Raw genomic sequence first — 19,600 nt, 5'->3', positions numbered from 1 at the left:
CTCATGCATAGAAGGAAGCATGAGGTCAGTCCGCTGCCCTCCCCAGGTTGGCAGAGGAAGTGTGGCGCCCAGGATTACATTAGATAATAACACTGGGTGAAAAAATGGTTTGCGAAATCGTGGGATGAATAATTAATTAAATAAAACACATTTGCTGTGAAAGAATATATATTCAAAGCTTGCACAAATGTTCACGATTTTTCAAAAAATAGCAGATCTACAAGCTCGTTGCGCGGCAGGTGCCAGCCACGCTATGAGCTTGTAGATCTGCTATTTTTCAACGGGTAAAGTTTAAAATAATGGTTTGAAGTGGTTAACCCATTTTGGGCGGGAACCCCTTTTGGTGTCAGCATTATGTTATGCTTTAGCTATTGAAAAATAGCAGATCTACAAGCTCATAGCGCGCCACCGAGTGGCGCGCTAAGAGCTTGTAGGTCTGCTATTTTTGAAAAATCGAAGAACGACTGACATAGAAACATAGCTACGGTGACACAGATGCGTCCTCAGGTCTAAATGGGCTAATACAATATAACTTGTACATCTGCAGCGGTTGGAGGTGGATCCAGATTGAGATAATGTGTAGACCCTGATGTTTGATAGGACAGGTTGACGGGTAGCACTGCCTGGAGCTCAGAAGCCCTACAGTACAGGTTGACGGGTAGCACTGCCTGGAGCTCAGAAGCCCTACAGTACAGGTTGACGGGTAGCACTGCCTGGAGCTCAGAAGCCCTACAGTACAGGTTGACGGGTAGCACTGCCTGGAGCTCAGAAGCCCTACAGGACAGGTTGACGGGTAGCACTGCCTGGAGCTCAGAAGCCCTACAGTACAGGTTGACGGGTAGCACTGCCTGGAGCTCAGAAGCCCTACAGTACAGGTTGACGGGTAGCACTGCCTGGAGCTCAGAAGCCCTACAGTACAGGTTGACGGGTAGCACTGCCTGGAGCTCAGAAGCCCTACAGTACAGGTTGACGGGTAGCACTGCCTGGAGCTCAGAAGCCCTACAGTACAGGTTGACGGGTAGCACTGCCTGGAGCTCAGAAGCCCTACAGTACAGGTTGACGGGTAGCACTGCCTGGAGCTCAGAAGCCCTACAGTACAGGTTGACGGGTAGCACTGCCTGGAGCTCAGAAGCCCTACAGTACAGGTTGACGGGTAGCACTGCCTGGAGCTCAGAAGCCCTACGGTACAGGTTGACGGGTAGCACTGCCTGGAGCTCAGAAGCCCTACGGTACAGGTTGACGGGTAGCACTGCCTGGAGCTCAGAAGCCCTACGGTACAGGTTGACGGGTAGCACTGCCTGGAGCTCAGAAGCCCTACAGTACAGGTTGACGGGTAGCACTGCCTGGAGCTCAGAAGCCCTACAGTACAGGTTGACGGGTAGCACTGCCTGGAGCTCAGAAGCCCTACAGTACAGGTTGACGGGTAGCACTGCCTGGAGCTCAGAAGCCCTGACCACGTGGTGGGGATTCCATTTCCTCTTGTATGAGCAGTAGATGTTTGGTTTCCTGCATGGGAGACACCACGTTTGAATCCCGGGTGTTTCAGCAATTAACTTTCTCTGTCGTAAAACGTACAGATTGTAGCTTGAAGAGAAGACAATGTTTGTTCTCATGAAATGTAAATGTTTCCCTCAAAAGGATATTGTTGTTCTTATAACATGTAAATGTTTACAATTTAGGCATTTAGCAGACACTCTTAATCCAGAGCGATTCACAGTAAGCAAGAACAAAAAACATGGTAATACAAATACATAAAAATAGTCATCATGAATCATACGTAAGATAAGAACAGTGGAATATCTATATTATGAACTATGCGCGTGTACACTATAGAGTTCTATGTCTGCATAAAGTGCTATTTAAGTCAAGGACACTTCGAGACACTGACTCTGTTGGAGCCCGGGTTCGAACCGGGAACCTTGCGGTTTCAATCCGGTCACTCTACCGCTGACCCACTGCCGCCCCCTTCAACAGGACATAATAGTTGTTTTTAGACAGAGGGTTAACATTTGGTAAATGTCCTCTACTCTGGCCGCATTTTAACAATTTGCAATTACCTCTATGCGGTGCCCAGGACGTCTTTTTTTTGTGTGATTTTTATAAAGAATATATAAAATGTCAAAAATAACATTGGGCACCCTGGGTCACTATTTTGAAAATGTTGAAAGGGCACACAATGTGTTAAAATGAAGTGCAAACAATCCGTTGAAAAGGAAATGAGCTTTCCAATATCATCTACTTATGCCCTCCTTCCCCCCCCCCAAAAAAAATCTGCTTTAGGAAATCGTGGTTGGAAGCAATATGGACAAGATCTACATAGTTATGAACTACGTGGAGCATGACCTCAAGAGTCTGATGGAGACCATGAAGCAGCCGTTCTTACCAGGTACCACGAGACGCACTGCACTCTGTCTGTCTGTTCTGTTCAGTTCAGTTCCACTTAACCCATTTAGGCCTGACGTCGAAATAAAAAAAACGTTCGCTCTGAAAATATATATATTCGAAGATTCGTGCCGCATTTTTACGATTTTTCAAAAATAGCAGACCTACAAGCTCGTAGCGTGCCACTCGTAGCGTGCCACTCGGTGGCGCGCTATGAGCTTGTAGATCTGTTATTTTTCAATAGCTAAAGTATAACATAATGCTTTAAAACACCAAAAGGGGTTCTCGTCCAGAATGTGTTAACCCATTTAGGCGTGACGTCGAAATTTAAAAAATGTCTTCAAAATCCTGACCGTTTTCTGAACAAACCTTATGTTTCTGTATCAGTGGTGCTCAATATTTCATGTCAAGGACCCCAAAAATTATATGTAATATGGCTCTGCCCCCCCCCCCCCCCCCCCCATCTGAAAATATGTTGTTCCAGGGACCTCCCCAGAAGCAAAGATTTGAGTTAAAATGTTCACTCTGTAATAATATATATTCAAAGATATGAGGCACATTTTCACGATTTTTCAAAAATTAGCAGACCTACAAGTTGAACTTGTTGATCTGCTATTTTTCAATAGCTAAAGTATAACATAATTCTTTAAAACACCAAAAGGGGTTCCCGCCCAGAATGGGTTAATAAGCAGCAGCAGATTCAAAATGTGCTGTTTCTAATAATCATAATTCTGGAAGCGGTGTCTGTGGGGTTTATACCTAGCAGAGAGTTGGCCCACGTTCTCTCTCTGTGGTAGCCGTGCTGCCCGCAGTGTGGCTTTTGTTCATTATTGACATAGTGTGGCCTGGGAGTTTTAGCGCTGGATGCCTCTCTTCTGCGCCGTTAACCACTTAAAAACCCTAGTGCCGTCCCTCTTCGGTTGGGACGCGCACACAGCCACCGAAAAGTAGCCAATCGACGCTTTTTAGATCGGTGCATTTCTATTTAGTGTAGAGCTGAAACGGGAGGGGGTCCTAGTACAGACCCCTGTGGTGCCCCCGTCTGTCACTGTAGACCAGTGGTTCACAAACTTTGTAGCCTGTGACCCAAAATAGAAATTAGACGTTTTCCCGGGGCCCAAACTAGTGAAAATAGCAGATCTTTTCGCTTTGCGCCATGTTATGAGCTTGTAGATCGGCTATTTTCACTAGTTCTTAAGCATTTGTTTCTTAAAATGTTCTCTAATTTCTTCCTGAAATTTTTTTTAAAACAAAAAACAAAAGAATATTGAATATTGTTTTCAATCCATGATTTATTTTTTATTTTTTATTTTTTTGTAAATGTTTTTGAAATAATAATTAAAAAACTAAATGTAGGAAACAAAATATAAGTGGCCCATACAAATGCTTCCGTGACCCACAAATGGGTCCCGACCCACTGTTTGGGAAACAATGCTGTGGACCCTCATGTATCGGCGCCCCCTACAGGCGAAGTCAAGACCCTTATGATTCAGCTGCTGAGAGGTGTCCGCCATCTGCACGACAACTGGATCCTCCACCGCGACCTGAAGACCTCCAACCTGCTGCTGAGTCACAAAGGCATACTCAAGGTACCAACCTACCCTAGCTCCTTTAACCCTAACACTAACCCTGACCTGAAGACCTCCAACCTGCTGCTGAGTCACAAAGGCATACTCAAGGTACCAACCTACCCTAGCTCCTTTAACCCTAACACTAACCCTGACCTGAAGACCTCCAACCTGCTGCTGAGTCACAAAGGCATACTCAAGGTACCAACCTACCCTAGCCCCTTTAACCCTAACACTAACCCTAACACTGACCCTGACCTGAAGACCTCCAACCTGCTGCTGAGTCACAAAGGCATACTCAAGGTACGAACTAACTTACCCTAGCCCCTTTCAGGACCCTAGTTCAGTGGTTCCCAAACTTTTTCATGTCAAGGACCCCCAAAATGACACTTAGCCCGCGGACCCCCATTTGAGAATTTATGCCAAGGACCCCCATAAGAGAAGATGTTTACGGCTCTAGCAGTAATTTTCAACCATTTTCGTTTCAAGGCCCCCCCCCCCCCCGGTTTGACCTGAATTAGGCTACGGACCCCCATTTAATGGCATTTCCATCTCTGGGACTCCAATTAATATTGTAAAATCACTGTTAATTTAATGGAACCAAATGGTTCCATTTGGACACTCTCTGAGTTACAGACCCATAACGGTCCATTTGGTTCCAAACTACCATTTAGCTAGGGACCCCCTGGAACTCCCTCAAGGTCCACTGGGGGTCCCCGGACCCCACTTTGGCAACCCCTGCCCTAGGCCTAAGGTCCCTTGAATTTCAATCCACTCTCCATGGTACGCAGCTAGCCAATCACAGCGCGGGAGGTGGGACATGGTACGCAGCTAGCCAATCACAGTGCGGGAGGTGGGATATGGTATGCAGCTAGCCAATCACAGTGCGGGAGATGGGACATGGTACGCAGCTAGCCAATATTTACATGTATAACATTTCATCAGATAATATTTGCTGGAGTGTACTCAAGTATAAAAGTACCCTATTGGCCTGAATATAGGACGTTTTTTTCCAATGGAAATATCGTAAGAAATGGGGTCGTATTATAATTGGGGACTAGACTATTTCACATTTAATGAGAAATGGGGGTCGTCTTTTAACCAGTCGTCTTATATTCGTGACAATACGGTATGTATATTTCTGTCCCTAAGTTGCAGGATTTAGATGAGGGTATGAGGGCACCACAGACATGAATTGTTCTGGACAAAACCTTGTTTGCATCTTTGCATGGTTTTGTACAGAACTGTTGACGTCTGTGATTTTTATTCCCGATTCCTCGGAGAGAAAGAATACACATGACCTCCATTGTAGGACCTCGTTTGTATGAAAGCTAGAGGACAAACAGGTGCACACATGGGCATTATTTCATTATTTCTTACACTATGACATGTCTTAGGGTTATTTCATTTAACGATAACCATACACGGTTCCCCTGTAATGTTGCTGGTTTAGCACACCTGCTTTGGCAGGCATCACATTTTTGCCACCCGTCTTGTCTGGCTGCAGATCGGAGACTTCGGTTTGGCCCGGGAATACGGATCTCCGCTGAAGCCCTACACGCCTGTGGTGGTGACGCTGTGGTACCGTTCTCCAGAACTGCTGCTGGGAGCCAAGGTCAGTCACTCACTGTCTCAACAGAAGAACCAGGTGGTTCACCTGGTGACCAGCAACACATGAAGACATCATTATGATTATGTATTTTATGAACAACACGGTCAGTCACTGTCTCAACTGAAGAACCAGTTGGTTCACCTGGTGACCAGCAACACATGAAGACATCATTATGATTATGTATTTTATTAACAATAAGGTCTCAGGGTTCTGTCCTCACTTTTTATCGTCAATACGTACAGTACTTTGCTCAGCCAATCCAAAGCATGGCTATGTGGTGATCATCCAATCAAATCATCACTATGATTCACACAAACACACAAAGCTGGGCCAGATTGGGAGGCTGGCGCCCCTCAATTTGGGCCAACCTACAGCCTTCCCTAAACTATCTGAACAGTGTGTAAACTAACACAAAGTAACTGGCTACCAGACCTCCATCATTAAATGACTTGAACACGAAATAAGGAACAACGAAAACAAATGCACTAAAGGGCTTTTATAGGGAGCGAGCGACACAACGCCTGCATTCCCACTTGGATTCACGAGGGCGCACTGCACAATTCATCTGAATAGAAGCGGTTTAACATGTCATAGCTCAAAACGTTTCAACTCGTTTCACGCAAGCGCCACCAACCATGTCACGGGAGTGTGCCGCTTGTTACACCGCCTGCCAGATTGCCCTTTCGCCTCTCGTTGAAAATGAATTTCAAGGCATGTCAAACACTCAACCGTGTCTCCTCCTCCAGAATTAGGACCTGGACAAAAGAAATGGCAGAAAATAGCAGACCGACAAGCTCACAATGCGTCTTGAGGCTACACGTTGTGAGCTTGTAGATTCGCTATTTTTAGGAGGCGCGACACCGTTTTCACAACAGAGTCTTAACATTGGTCTGTTCAGGCAGTCAAGAGAGGGATAAGAACAGTACAACAAGTGGGAGCACGAACGCTCGCAATGCATCATGTAGTTTCATAGCACCGTATACACACACACAGCACTATCTGAAGCCAAAATGGGACCCAATGAAAATATCTCCACGCACAAGATGAAGCGACGTTTAACGTTCGGTACCTTCACTCGCTCTCTCTCAAGACACATGTTGGATCGCTTTTCCTCCGACTTAAAACATGCTCCAAAAATACAAAATAAACCCACCCTTTCAGGACGTGTTTTTTATTTTATTTTTTTCCCCCATCAATCCCAAACAGCCACCTTTAGTGGGGCCCAAAGCAAGATGACACTAATCCTGTTTTGCAGTCAAAGCACATCAGCATTCAGACTGCAGACTTGAACATAGACACATGCCTGGCAGGACGTCTGAGCACCCCCTCCCCTCTCTCTCTCTCTAGCCCATTTAAACCTGAGGACGATTCTAAAAATCTATGTCAGTCGTTCTCAAACATTTTCATGTCAAGGACTCCCAAAAAAAACCCACAAATATATGTAATTGGCCACCGACCCGCATCTGAAAATATGTTGTTCCAGGGACCCCCCCAGGCAAAGATTTGAGTTAAAAACGTTCGCTCTGAAAGAATATAATGTATTCAAATCTTTGAATATATTATATTCAAAGATTTGCGCCACATTTTCACGATTTTTCAAAAGAAATAGCGCGGCACGAGCTTGTATGTCTGCTATTTTTCAACAGCTAAAAGTATAACATAATGCTTAAAAAAAAAACACCCAAAAAGGGGTTCCCCGTCCCGAATGGGCTAGAGTGACATGATGTTTGTTCTTCTCTCCACAGGAGTACTCCACAGCTGTAGACATGTGGTCAGTGGGCTGCATATTTGGCGAGCTCCTCACCCAGAAACCGCTTTTTCCTGGAAAATCCGAAATTGACCAAATTAACAAGATCTTTAAGGTAAGATGCCCTCACTTGCTCCCCTACAAAACGCACAGTGCGGTATTATCATTAACAGCCCTGCTTCTGTTTTGGTTTTTTTCCCCCTTCCTTGGTGAGTGTTTATGCTTCTACATTCCCCTACGTGCAGTGCTGTTACTTCCCCACTAGGTGGTGGTGAAGTTGATGGATGATTTGGTCAACCCACAGTCGCTAAAATGTCTTTAGCAGAATCCCTTCATAGTTTGGCTACCAGTGGTTCCCAAAACTTTTTCATGTCAAGGACAGACCCCCAAATTGACACTAATTAGCCCGCGGACCCCCATTTGAATAGACGTGCCAGGGACCCCCATAAGAGAAGATTTTTACGGCTCTAGCAGAGATTTTCAACCTGTTTAAATTTCAAGGACCCCCAGTTTGACATGCATTAGGCTACGGACCCCCATTTAATGGCATATATATCTCTTTATATTGTAAAATCAAAGTTAATTTAACTCAGAGTTACAGACCAATAAGGGTCCATTTTGTTCCTAACTATCATTTAGCTGGGGACCCCCTGGAACTCCCTCAAGGACCCCTAGGGGTCCCCGGACCCCACTTTCGGAACCACTGGGCTACGCCAATTATACTGTAGATCAGTGGTTCCCAAACGTTTTAGCCCGTGACCCAAACGAGACATTTGATTGTAGATCGTCTATTCCCACTTCTTTGTTTTCTAATTCATGGAATTTCTTAAATTCTTTGTGAATTTCTTCAGGAAATGACTGGAAAAAAAAGAAATCATTGAATTTTGTTTTTAGTTCATGAAAGGTTTTGCTTTTTTGGGGGGAATGTTTTTTGAAAATGTTTTGAAATGGCAATAATTAAAAACCAAATTTAGGAAACAAAAAAATAAAGGGACCCATAAAAATTGGTCCGCGACTCAACCTTGGGTTTAGGAGACAGTGCTGTAGTGTAGACTATAGAGCACTGGTTCCCAAAGTGGGGTCCGGGGACCCCCAGGGGTCCTTGAGGGAGTTCCAGGGGGTCCTCAGCTAAATGATAGTTTAGGAACCAAATGGACCCTTATGGGTCTGTAACTCAGAGAGTGTACAAATGAAACCAAATGGACCCTAACAACAACAACACATGTTTTGTTGCAACGTTGTGAACTTGTAGATGTATATCTATTTTTGGCAAAATGTTCCCCCAAGAGTAGGGAAGGTGGGCTACTTCAAGAGTTGGAGAGGTGGGCTACTACAAGAGTAGGGGAGGTGGGCTACTACAAGAGTAGGGGAGGTGGGCTACTACAAGAGTAGAGGAGGTGGGCTACTACAAGAGTAGGGGAGGTGGGCTACTTCAAGAGTAGGGGAGGTGGGCTACTTCAAGAGTAGGAGAGGTGGGCTACTACAAGAGTAGGGGAGGTGGGCTACTACAAGAGTAGGGGAGGTGGGCTACTACAAGAGTAGGGGAGGTGGGCTACTACAAGAGTAGGGGAGGTGGGCTACTTCAAGAGTAGGGGAGGTGGGCTACTACAAGAGTAGGGGAGGTGGGCTACTACAAGAGTAGGGGAGGTGGGCTACTACAAGTGGTTAATGTATTTGGCCCTGAATTTGGGATCAGTGAAACCTAAGGTCCCAGTGGAGGAAAGCCAGCTGTAAAGCACTGAACCGAATGACTGTGTGGTTGGTTGGTTTGGTTTCCATTTATTTTATGCACAAATGGTCCAATTGCTAAATGGTGTACGTTACATAATGGTGATGAATTGAACTGCTGAAATACGTATTTGGGACTATACTGTGGGTCTCTCCTGGTCTGAAAGTTGATGAAATACTTCAAGACAACACAGTGGCGCTCTCTCTCTGCATGCATGACGGCTCTATACGTCTGTGTTGACTCGTGTGTGTTGTAGGGCATTCACTTCTAGTCATTTTTACTAGTTGACTAGTTGCCTAGTTTACTAGTCGACTAGTTGTTTAACTACCTATTATGTAAAAAATAAAATAAATTAAAAAAATTAACTGCTTTTTTTTTTTTTTTTGGTGAAATAAATGTGTACATTGAAAAACTGTGTACATGGTGACTATAACTATAATCTACCTGATCTTGAGGCCTACCAAATCGGGAAAAATAAATAAAAAATAAAATAAATAAACTTTTTTTTTCTTTTTTCTTATCAACTAGTCAACTAGTACCAACAAGGTCGACTAGTGGATTTACTAGTCGACTAGTAAACTAGTCGACTAGTTGCTTAATGCCCTAGTGTGTTGACACCGTGCAGATTTGGGGTCGCCCAGTGTGTCTGTGTTGACTGGTGTGTGTTGACACCGTGCAGGATTTGGGGTCTCTATACGTCTGTGTTGACTGGTGTGTGTGTTGTGTTGACACTGTGCAGGATTTGGGGTCTCTATACGTCTGTGTTGACTCGTGTGTGTGTTGTGTTGACACTGTGCAGGATTTGGGGTCTCTATACGTCTGTGTTGACTCGTGTGTGTGTTGTGTTGACACTGTGCAGGATTTGGGGTCTCTATACGTCTGTGTTGACTGGTGTGTGTTGACACCGTGCAGGATTTGGGGTCTCTATACGTCTGTGTTGACTGGTGTGTGTGTTGTGTTGACACCGTGCAGGATTTGGGGTCTCTATACGTCTGTGTTGACTGGTGTGTGTTGACACCGTGCAGGATTTGGGGTCTCTATACGTCTGTGTTGACTGGTGTGTGTTGACACCGTGCAGGATTTGGGGTCTCTATACGTCTGTGTTGACTGGTGTGTGTTGACACCGTGCAGGATTTGGGGTCTCTATACGTCTGTGTTGACTGGTGTGTGTTGACACCGTGCAGGATTTGGGGTCTCTATACGTCTGTGTTGACTCGTGTGTGTGTTGTGTTGACACCGTGCAGGATTTGGGGTCTCTATACGTCTGTGTTGACTGGTGTGTGTGTTGTGTTGACACTGTGCAGGATTTGGGGTCTCTATACGTCTGTGTTGACTCGTGTGTGTGTTGTGTTGACACTGTGCAGGATTTGGGGTCTCTATACGTCTGTGTTGACTGGTGTGTGTTGTGTTGACACCGTGCAGGATTTGGGGTCTCTATACGTCTGTGTTGACTGGTGTGTGTTGACACCGTGCAGGATTTGGGGTCTCTATACGTCTGTGTTGACTCGTGTGTGTGTTGTGTTGACACTGTGCAGGATTTGGGGTCTCTATACGTCTGTGTTGACTCGTGTGTGTTGTGTTGACACCGTGCAGGATTTGGGGTCTCTATACGTCTGTGTTGACTCGTGTGTGTGTTGTGTTGACACTGTGCAGGATTTGGGGTCTCTATACGTCTGTGTTGACTCGTGTGTGTGTGTGTTGACACCGTGCAGGATTTGGGGTCTCTATAAGTCTGTGTTGACTCGTGTGTGTTGACACCGTGCAGGATTTGGGGTCTCTATACGTCTGTGTTGACTGGTGTGTGTTGACACCGTGCAGGATTTGGGGTCTCTATACGTCTGTGTTGACTCGTGTGTGTTGACACTGTGCAGGATCTGGGGTCTCTATACGTCTGTGTTGACTGGTGTGTGTTGACACCGTGCAGGATTTGGGGTCTCTATACGTCTGTGTTGACTCGTGTGTGTTGTGTTGACACTGTGCAGGATTTGGGGTCTCTATACGTCTGTGTTGACTGGTGTGTGTGTTGTGTTGACACTGTGCAGGATTTGGGGTCTCTATACGTCTGTGTTGACTGGTGTGTGTGTTGTGTTGACACCGTGCAGGATTTGGGGTCTCTATACGTCTGTGTTGACTGGTGTGTGTGTTGTGTTGACACCGTGCAGGATTTGGGGTCTCTATACGTCTGTGTTGACTCGTGTGTGTTGTGTTGACACTGTGCAGGATTTGGGGTCTCTATACGTCTGTGTTGACTCCTGTGTGTGTTGTGTTGACACTGTGCAGGATTTGGGGTCTCTATACGTCTGTGTTGACTCCTGTGTGTGTTGTGTTGACACTGTGCAGGATCTGGGGTCTCTATACGTCTGTGTTGACTGGTGTGTGTGTTGTGTTGACACCGTGCAGGATTTGGGGTCTCTATACGTCTGTGTTGACTCGTGTGTGTGTTGTGTTGACACCGTGCAGGATCTGGGGTCTCTATACGTCTGTGTTGACTCGTGTGTGTGTTGTGTTGACACCGTGCAGGATCTGGGGTCTCTATACGTCTGTGTTGACTCGTGTGTGTGTTGTGTTGACACCGTGCAGGATTTGGGGTCTCTATACGTCTGTGTTGACTCGTGTGTGTGTTGTGTTGACACCGTGCAGGATTTGGGGTCTCTATACGTCTGTGTTGACTCGTGTGTGTGTTGTGTTGACACCGTGCAGGATTTGGGGTCTCTATACGTCTGTGTTGACTCGTGTGTGTGTTGTGTTGACACCGTGCAGGATTTGGGGTCTCTATACGTCTGTGTTGACTCGTGTGTGTGTGTTGTGTTGACACTGTGCAGGATTTGGGGTCGCCCAGTGAGAAGATCTGGCCGGGCTACAACGAGCTCCCTGCTGTGAAGAAGATGACTTTCACAGAGTACCCCTACAACAACCTGCGAAAGCGCTTCGGCGCGCTGCTCTCCGACCAAGGCTTTGACCTCATGAACAAGTAAGGCTCCTTCACCAGGCCGTTTGCTTCGGCACTAACCCCATTCTGGACGGGAAACCCCTTTTGGTGTTTTAACTAAGCATTATGTTACAATTACAATTACAATTTAGGCATTTAGCAGACGCTCTTAAAAATAGCAGATCTATAAGCTATGAGCTTGTAGGTCTGCTATTTTGGAAAATCGTAAAAATGCGGCACAAATCTTTGAATATATATTCTTTCAGAGCGAACGTTTTTTTTATTTCAACGTCAGGCCTAAATGGGCTAAAGTGGTCAGGAGGTGCACGCACATCCCCAGGCTAATTCAACGGGTGCTCGAAACAAAAAGAACAAACTGCAAAAGAAAGAATAAGTCTGCACACCGTTTTGAAAGCTCCCCAAAAACTTTATTTACCAAGGCGGGGAAAAAATAAACCCACACACAACGTTTCGGCCTCTGTGGCCTTCGTCAGGTATACTGACTTTCTTTTGCTTCGGCACTAAAGGCACAACCTCACAGTCCATGCATTCTGCCGTATATTTTGTCTCGTAAACTACGGTAATACCTTACCGTAGTTTTCTGAAGAAAACAAAAACGTGATGCGCCTGATACATTTTTCCACACCAGTTCTTCTGGTTGGTTGTAGCGGTTTGAAATGGTAAATTTTTTATTTTATTTGATTTTGGTTGCTGGCGTGCCAGTCAGGGCGGGGCCTGACAATAATTATAAACCTAAATGGAAAAATAGCAAATAACAAAAGTCAAACGCTACAAAGGGTGCATGTTTGAAGTCATCACCATGTCATGAACCCCTGCAAACTCAGAAGTAAACCATTTGTTAAATGCCATAAGGCTTGTATGCACACAGAAAACCACAGTTCAGATAATAAGCAGACACAAGTAACACAATTAAAAGGTAAATTAAATGGTGCATGGTGCTTTTATATAGCGCTTTTATCCAAAGTGCTTTACATAGATTGTGCATTACATTCACCCATTCACACACATTCATACACCGATGGTGGAGGAAACCATGCAAGGCACCAACCGGCACATGGGGTACTAATTAGGGGTTCAGCGTCTTGCTCGAGGACACTTCGACACTAAACTGAAAGTCTGTGCTTTTCTGGGCACAGAGGGCCGGCTCAAACTAGCGCTGGAAACCCACGCCGACTTCCTATTGGTTCACCAACCTATGTGTTAACCCATTTTGGGCGGGAACCCCTTTTGGTGTTAGCATTATGTTATACTTTAGCTATTGAAAAATAGCAGATCTACAAGCTCATAGCGCGCCACCGAGTGGCGCGCTACGAGCTTGTAGGTCTGCTATTTAAAAAATCGAAGAACGACTGACATAGAAACATAGCTTTTTCAGAAAACTGTCAGGATGTAGAAGACATTTTTAGAATCTGATCTCAGGTCAAAATGGGTTAAACCTAAACTCCTCTTCTTGGTTTGAATGTTTTCTGACCAACCTGTCAACTCTACTCCAGGGAATCCTGTAAGGAATTTGACTGTGCCTTTTGCGCTTCACCTTTCTGTGGCAAACACGAACAGGGCAGCACTCCGTGAATAGATAGCGATGTTGCCATTAGCCCCTTCAGCACTGCATCAGATCCTCCTCCTTATAGAGCGCAAGAACTAAAATAAAACGGGAGCTAAGATGAATGAACAGTCGCACAACGCAACACCGGCACAGCGAGTCCTCCACCACCACTTCCTCCTTCACTCCCCCTTCCATTCATAAAGAAACGGCAGGGCTGCACGTAGCTTACCGCACGTTCCCTACAATGGTTGATCCAACGGAGGAGTGTGTAAACGGCTGTGTGATGTTTGAGTGACAGGTTCCAAGACAGACTGTTAAGAATGACGGTGGCTCGGGGGGGCACTGGCACAGTCTAGTGCTGTCGCCTCACAGCTAGAAGGTCCTGGGTTCGATTCCCACAGGGGACGCTGGGGGCGTGTTCTCTCCTCCGCGTCATCAGTGCCCATACCCGAGGCGGAGTTGGCGAAAGGGCTTTTCTGTGTGGAGTTTGCATGTTCTCCCCGTGTCCCCTATGGTGAGGCACCCTCACAAAAAACATGCAGTAATCCTGGTCTCTAAACTACTTCCCCCTGGCCATATTTTAGGCTGTGTGTTGCCGTCTAGTCTAGTACTATAAGGAAATTCAACGTTCACTCTGTGAGCGCTACTTGGCAAGTCGCTCATATTTGGCCTCAGTAGATTTCAAAGACATATGCATGCGAATAGGCAGGTAAAACTGTTGTGTGTTTATTTCTGTTTTATTTGGTGTAAACGTAATACAACGGAACAATGGGATACTAAACCTTGAATGTCTTTGCTTGCTTGCTATTTTCCACCCAGATGGACATTGTTTACACTGGTAAGGATGCCCTCCCTATGAGGATTTAGATTGATAGAATTACTGTTGCTCAACATAATTCCTCACGCCAGAATTCCAAAACAATTTCTGGGAAGGGTGTTTTTTTTATTCTTCTTCTTCTCAGATGTTGATTGAAGAATCAGGTGGAAAACGGACTAAAAGTCATTATGCTTATAAAACAAATGACTGTTTTGGCAGCAAGTTATTTCCACAACAAGATTTTGGCCAAGAATAATTGCTATACCTTGATGTAGTACTAATCTGCTGTCCCGACACATGCCGTCACGCTTTCCAGGTTATTTGAGTGAGCGCACGTTTGGCAATCTGGCCTAAAACATGACAGAAGTAGCATCCTGGGAATTCATCAAAGTTCCTCAACGTCGTTCCACCTTTGTGGCACATTACGCGAAACAAACTCAACCGGGCTGGTGCTCGCACAACTAAGCCGTGGGTTTTGGGAGGAATTATTTAGCTATAAAAAGTTGTTTTTACCCCAAAATATGAATGGGCTCAAGTTTGCACCATCATACAGCATAGTATAAAGCATTGGTTCCCAAACCCTTTAGCCCGTGACCCAAAAGAGAAATTATACATTCTCTCAGGACCCAAACTAGGGAAAATAGCAGATCTACAAGCTCAGAACGTGATGCTTAGCGCCGCGTTGTGAGCGTGTAGATCGGCTATTTTCTACTACGACTACTTCTTAAACATTTGTTTTCTAATTTATGGAATTTCTTAGATTTTATTTTTATTTCTTCATGAAATTACTGGAAAAAAAACATTTTAATTCATGAAAACGTTTGCTTTTTTTTTTTTTACCCATAAGGGACCCATACAAATGTCTCTGTCCGCGACCCACAAATTAGTCCCGGACTCCCGGCCCACTGTTTGGGAAATAGTGGTATAAAGTAAGCGTTAGCCAGCCTGCGAACGGCAAAACCACACATTCCATTATCTCACAGCTGAGAGTGGTGCCACAACACGTCCTCTCGTGTGCCTCGAGGAGTGTCGCACTTTAGCGGAGGTCTGGCAACAGGTCCAACTCAGTGAGACTTTACAGCGACCATGAGAGCCAGAGTCGGCCACAACTCAAGACGGTGACCTTGGTGGGACCGAAGTCAAGTCGTGGGAGGTCAGCGGCTTTTGAGGGCGATTTCTGACTCTTCAGCTCTTCAAACAAAGCACAGCCGTGCAGATTGGCGGACAGACGTTGCAGAGCTGCTTGGAATATCACACCCTTGTGTGCAGGAGAATGTTGTTAAAGACTAGCCCATAGAAATGGAGAATTATAGAACGGACGATTCGTAGCATTGGAAAAGGAAGTAATCCATCCACGGAGGCCTCTGACACAGAGTTGTTCTGCACTCCATCTAGGTCCCTGTCCGAAGTAGGTCGCTTTGACCCATTTTTAAGTCACGTCATAAGAACTGTGTTCCAATCCAAAAAGAAAGAGAAAAACAATACATATAGTCCAATGATTCTGTGTCATTTAGGTTATTTAGTAGTTATATTTGATACCGTCTGTGGTTGGAGAAAATATAATTCTTTCAGCGTGGTACCCATTTTTTTCCACACAGTGTCAATTATCGAATGTAATCCTGGACGCTACACTTCCTCTGCCAACAGGGGGGGCCGCGGACTGACCTCATGCTTCCTTCTATGCACGAGGAGTCCAAGCTGCTTCTTTTCACCTGACGGGAGAGTTTCCCCAGCCGGACGTAGCGCATGGAAAATACACGTTATTCCGACCGGTTCCTTTCCCCTCCATCAGGCGCCCCGGCTGGCCAGGGGGGAGGGGAGTTTAGAGACCAGGATTAGTGCATAGTCTTCTTGAATTGCAAATAAATTAAAGCAATAAGTCACAAGAGGCTGTGATTTACCGTGGTTGGATGTTAACGGCTAAAAGGCGCAGCAAGCCTGATGTGGCGTGGAAGGCGTCTGACTGTTTTTGCCGTACAATCATGGTAAACCATGAGCTCTTGTGACTTATTGCTTTTCTTAACAGTTACCAAATACGGCGAGATGAAAATCATAGACATGTCCCAATTAAAACAGTTTTTAATAACAATTTCACCACAATAACTTGAATATAGTCCCCACGACTGCGAACACAAACCAGCTGTGCAAAAGAATGGCCTGTACCTAAACAAAATTACGATACATCCATTTTCATATAAATTACATGGGTCAGTCAAGGCTGAAACCTTGACTGACGTCACAGGCTAGCCACATGAAGTCTTGAGATCCCAGTTGAAGCCACGGGGTTCCCGTGTGGATCTCGTTAGATTTAGTGTAGAAGACGAGTCCTTTTTATTATTCTACATGGGCGGTCCATCAGCGCGGTCATGTTGTCCAGACCTCTCCTGACCCGTCGGGCCTTCCTGCCTGTTTGTTTTTCCTCAGGTTCCTCACCTATTGTCCCAGTAAGAGGATTCTGTCGGACGAGGCGCTGAAGCACGAGTACTTCCGCGAGTCCCCGCTGCCCATCGACCCCGCCATGTTCCCCACCTGGCCGGCCAAGAGCGAGCAGCAGAGGGTGAAGAGAGGCACCAGTCCTCGCCCGCCCGAGGGAGGCCTGGGCTACAGTCAGCTGGTAAGGACATTATCCCATTTAGACCCGGAGGACCTGATCCTACAAATGTCTTCTACATCATGACGGGTTTTCTGAAAAACGTATCAGTGGTGCTCAGACATTTTCATGTCAAGGACCCACAGGATTATCTGTAAATTGGCCGCCGACCCCCATCTGAAAATATGTTGTTCCAGGGACCCCCCCCCCCCGGAAGCAAATATTTGAGTAAAAAAAAAAGTATATATTCAGAGATTTGCACATGTTTTCACGATTTTTCAAAAATAGCATATCTAAAATCTCCGAGCTAAGCTACGAGCTTGTATATCTGCTATTTATCAACGGCTAAAGTTTAAAAACAATGGTTAAAGTGGTTAAAAGCTACGAGGTGACACAGATGCGTCCTCAGGTCCAAATGGGTTAAGGCTGCATTCTCTCTCCATTACATAGATCCAGCCGCTCTCTGAATGCCGTCTGTCTGTCTGTCTGTGTGCTAAAGAGATTACAGACCCTACAGCCTTCTGCTTTGTATGTCTGCTCACTTCCTGCTTGTGTTTTCCATGATGGGCAGCAGCCTTACGTTCCTAATGCTTTCAGCACCATTTGTAACGCGGTCTCGGAGTTAAAAAACTGTTTTCTGATAAGCCTATGTTTCTATGTCAGTGGTGCTCAATCTTTTTCATGTCAAGGACCCCCAGAATTATCTGTATTTGGCTGCCGACCCCCATCTCAAAATATGTTGTTTCAGGGACCTCCCAGAATCAAAGATTTGAGTTAAAAGATAATAATATATATTCAAAGATTTGCGCCACATTTTCACAATTTAAAAAAGATTGCAGATCTACAAGCTCGTAGCGCGGCACTCGGTGCTGCGCTGTGAGCTTTTAGGTCTGCTATTTTTCAACAGCTAAAGCATAACAGAATGCTCAAAACACCAAAATGGGTTCCCGTCCAGAATGTGTTAAATGAGCACTGATTTAACTGTGTAGTTCTTGTCAACTTGTACCGATGTTTTTGCATCCGATCCGTTATACAGGTGGGTGCTACTGTGAACTTATACTGTACTGTGAGGTCATTTTCTTTTTGTTTTGTTTTCCCCCCCCCCGTGTCATTTAGGGCGACGATGACCTCAAAGACACAGGCTTCCATCTGACCAGCAGCAACCAGGGAGCTTCGGCCGTGGGCCCGGGCTTCAGTCTCAAGTTCTGAGAGGACCGCCGCGCTGGCTGGATCGCTCACAGTGGGGTCTGCATGGCTGTAGTATGGCCGCCTTCATCCAAAAAGCGCTTTTCAATATGCCAACCAGCCTAGATGGACAGTTAAGGAATCATGAGAGAGGTGAACTTCTGCTGGGAATTTGACTCATTCAGTTCTGTTGAACATTGTCCTCATTCAGTTCTGTTGGAAGGTGAACTCGGTTCCGTTGGGAGGAGGTTGGACTCACTCAGTTCTGTTTGGAACTTGGACTCATTCAGTTCTGTTTGGAACTCGGACTCATTTTTTCGGAACGGCACCATGATGTCCTGGGGGTGAAGGTGATGATGACAATCTTAACACAAAATGGTCAAGACTGTTTGCCACACACAACAGGGTTGGGTTGGCTAAAGACCACAACAGGGTTGGGTTGGCTAAAGACCACAACAGGGTTGGGTTCGCTAAAGACCTTGTTAGAGTTTCCAGAAATCTTCTTCGTTTTCCTCACCCCCCGTCGTCCAACTCCATGGCTGATTTTTTTTTTTCAACTGCAAGTGTCTTTTGAAAAGCCATTTCACAAAATGTGACAATGTCTATAGCTCTTCTGGAGGTGCAGCAAGCATAATGTCCTCGTGTCTGTCTGTAGTTTAGCTCTTTTTGATTTCTTCTTGTATTAAGTTTTCTCTTCTTTTTTTTTCATGTGCTCTCTGAAAGAGGACCAGATTTTAAACGGCTGGTATTTCCTGACTGCAGAGGCTACTGTATAAGGACACAGCGTTGGCTCTGTTTTCCATCAGTCTCACTGTAAGATTTACCTTAACGGCTGTCAGCTTGCACGCTGACGGAGGACGTTGTTTTTGCTAGAAATAAAGTTTGAAATGTTATTTTGTCTGCCATCTCCCCCACCACCCCCCCTCGTATTTATAAACTCTTGTCTGAGCTATGCAAACACACTCCTACGCTGCCAGAGTGCAAAAAAAAGCGAAAAACGCCATGCCAAAAAAGAAAAATACCCCCCCCCCCCCCCCCACACACACACACACACACACACAAAAAGACGGCCTTGAACCCGATTCACTATAGCAGCCGTCCAAAAGTGATGTCATTCTTTGCACTGCACACTTTGTCTCAGTACTTTGTTCTTCTCGGGGAAAAAGAGCTGCCTTTGTTGTTAAAGTGGCTCTGCTGCGACTTCACAATTAAACCAATAAATTCTTTTCGATTTTGAACCGGAGAAAAATAAACAGCGAGGCCTCATTCCTGCAAAGACGGCTTGGCTGCTCAGACTGGAACACACACAGACGCACGCACACACACAGTACACGCACACACACACACACACGCATGCGCACGCACAGCAATAGTCCCTCGTCTCCGGATTACTCCACACCAATGCAAAATGGAAATGTGCATTAATCACTTTTATCTATGGGTCCCCCAGAAGCCCTACTGTGGATTACTGCAC

At 45.5% G+C, this 19,600-nt stretch overlaps 1 protein-coding gene across 6 annotated transcripts in view; it reads left to right on the top strand.

The window, feature by feature from the left end:
• The window catches only part of cdk11b (cyclin dependent kinase 11B), a 40,157-nt gene extending 21,138 nt beyond the window's left edge, over positions 1–19,019 (top strand). For all 6 annotated transcript variants that reach the window (XM_079525976.1, XM_079525974.1, XM_079525975.1 and 3 more), the window contains 7 exons: positions 2,281–2,386; positions 3,850–3,971; positions 5,458–5,565; positions 7,308–7,424; positions 11,861–12,009; positions 16,776–16,965; positions 18,058–19,019. In XM_079525976.1, coding sequence (XP_079382102.1) covers positions 2,281–2,386; positions 3,850–3,971; positions 5,458–5,565; positions 7,308–7,424; positions 11,861–12,009; positions 16,776–16,965; positions 18,058–18,150 — 885 coding nt within the window. In that variant the 3' untranslated portion in view covers positions 18,151–19,019. The remainder of the gene's footprint in view (positions 1–2,280; positions 2,387–3,849; positions 3,972–5,457; positions 5,566–7,307; positions 7,425–11,860; positions 12,010–16,775; positions 16,966–18,057) is intronic.
• Positions 19,020–19,600: the final 581 nt, after the last annotated feature.

Source organism: Electrona antarctica (genome assembly GCF_951216825.1).
Source record: "Electrona antarctica genome assembly, chromosome: 2".
Classification (NCBI taxonomy): domain Eukaryota; kingdom Metazoa; phylum Chordata; class Actinopteri; order Myctophiformes; family Myctophidae; genus Electrona; species Electrona antarctica.
Note: the sequence above shows the minus strand (reverse complement) of the source record. Positions and strands in the feature narration are given on the sequence as shown.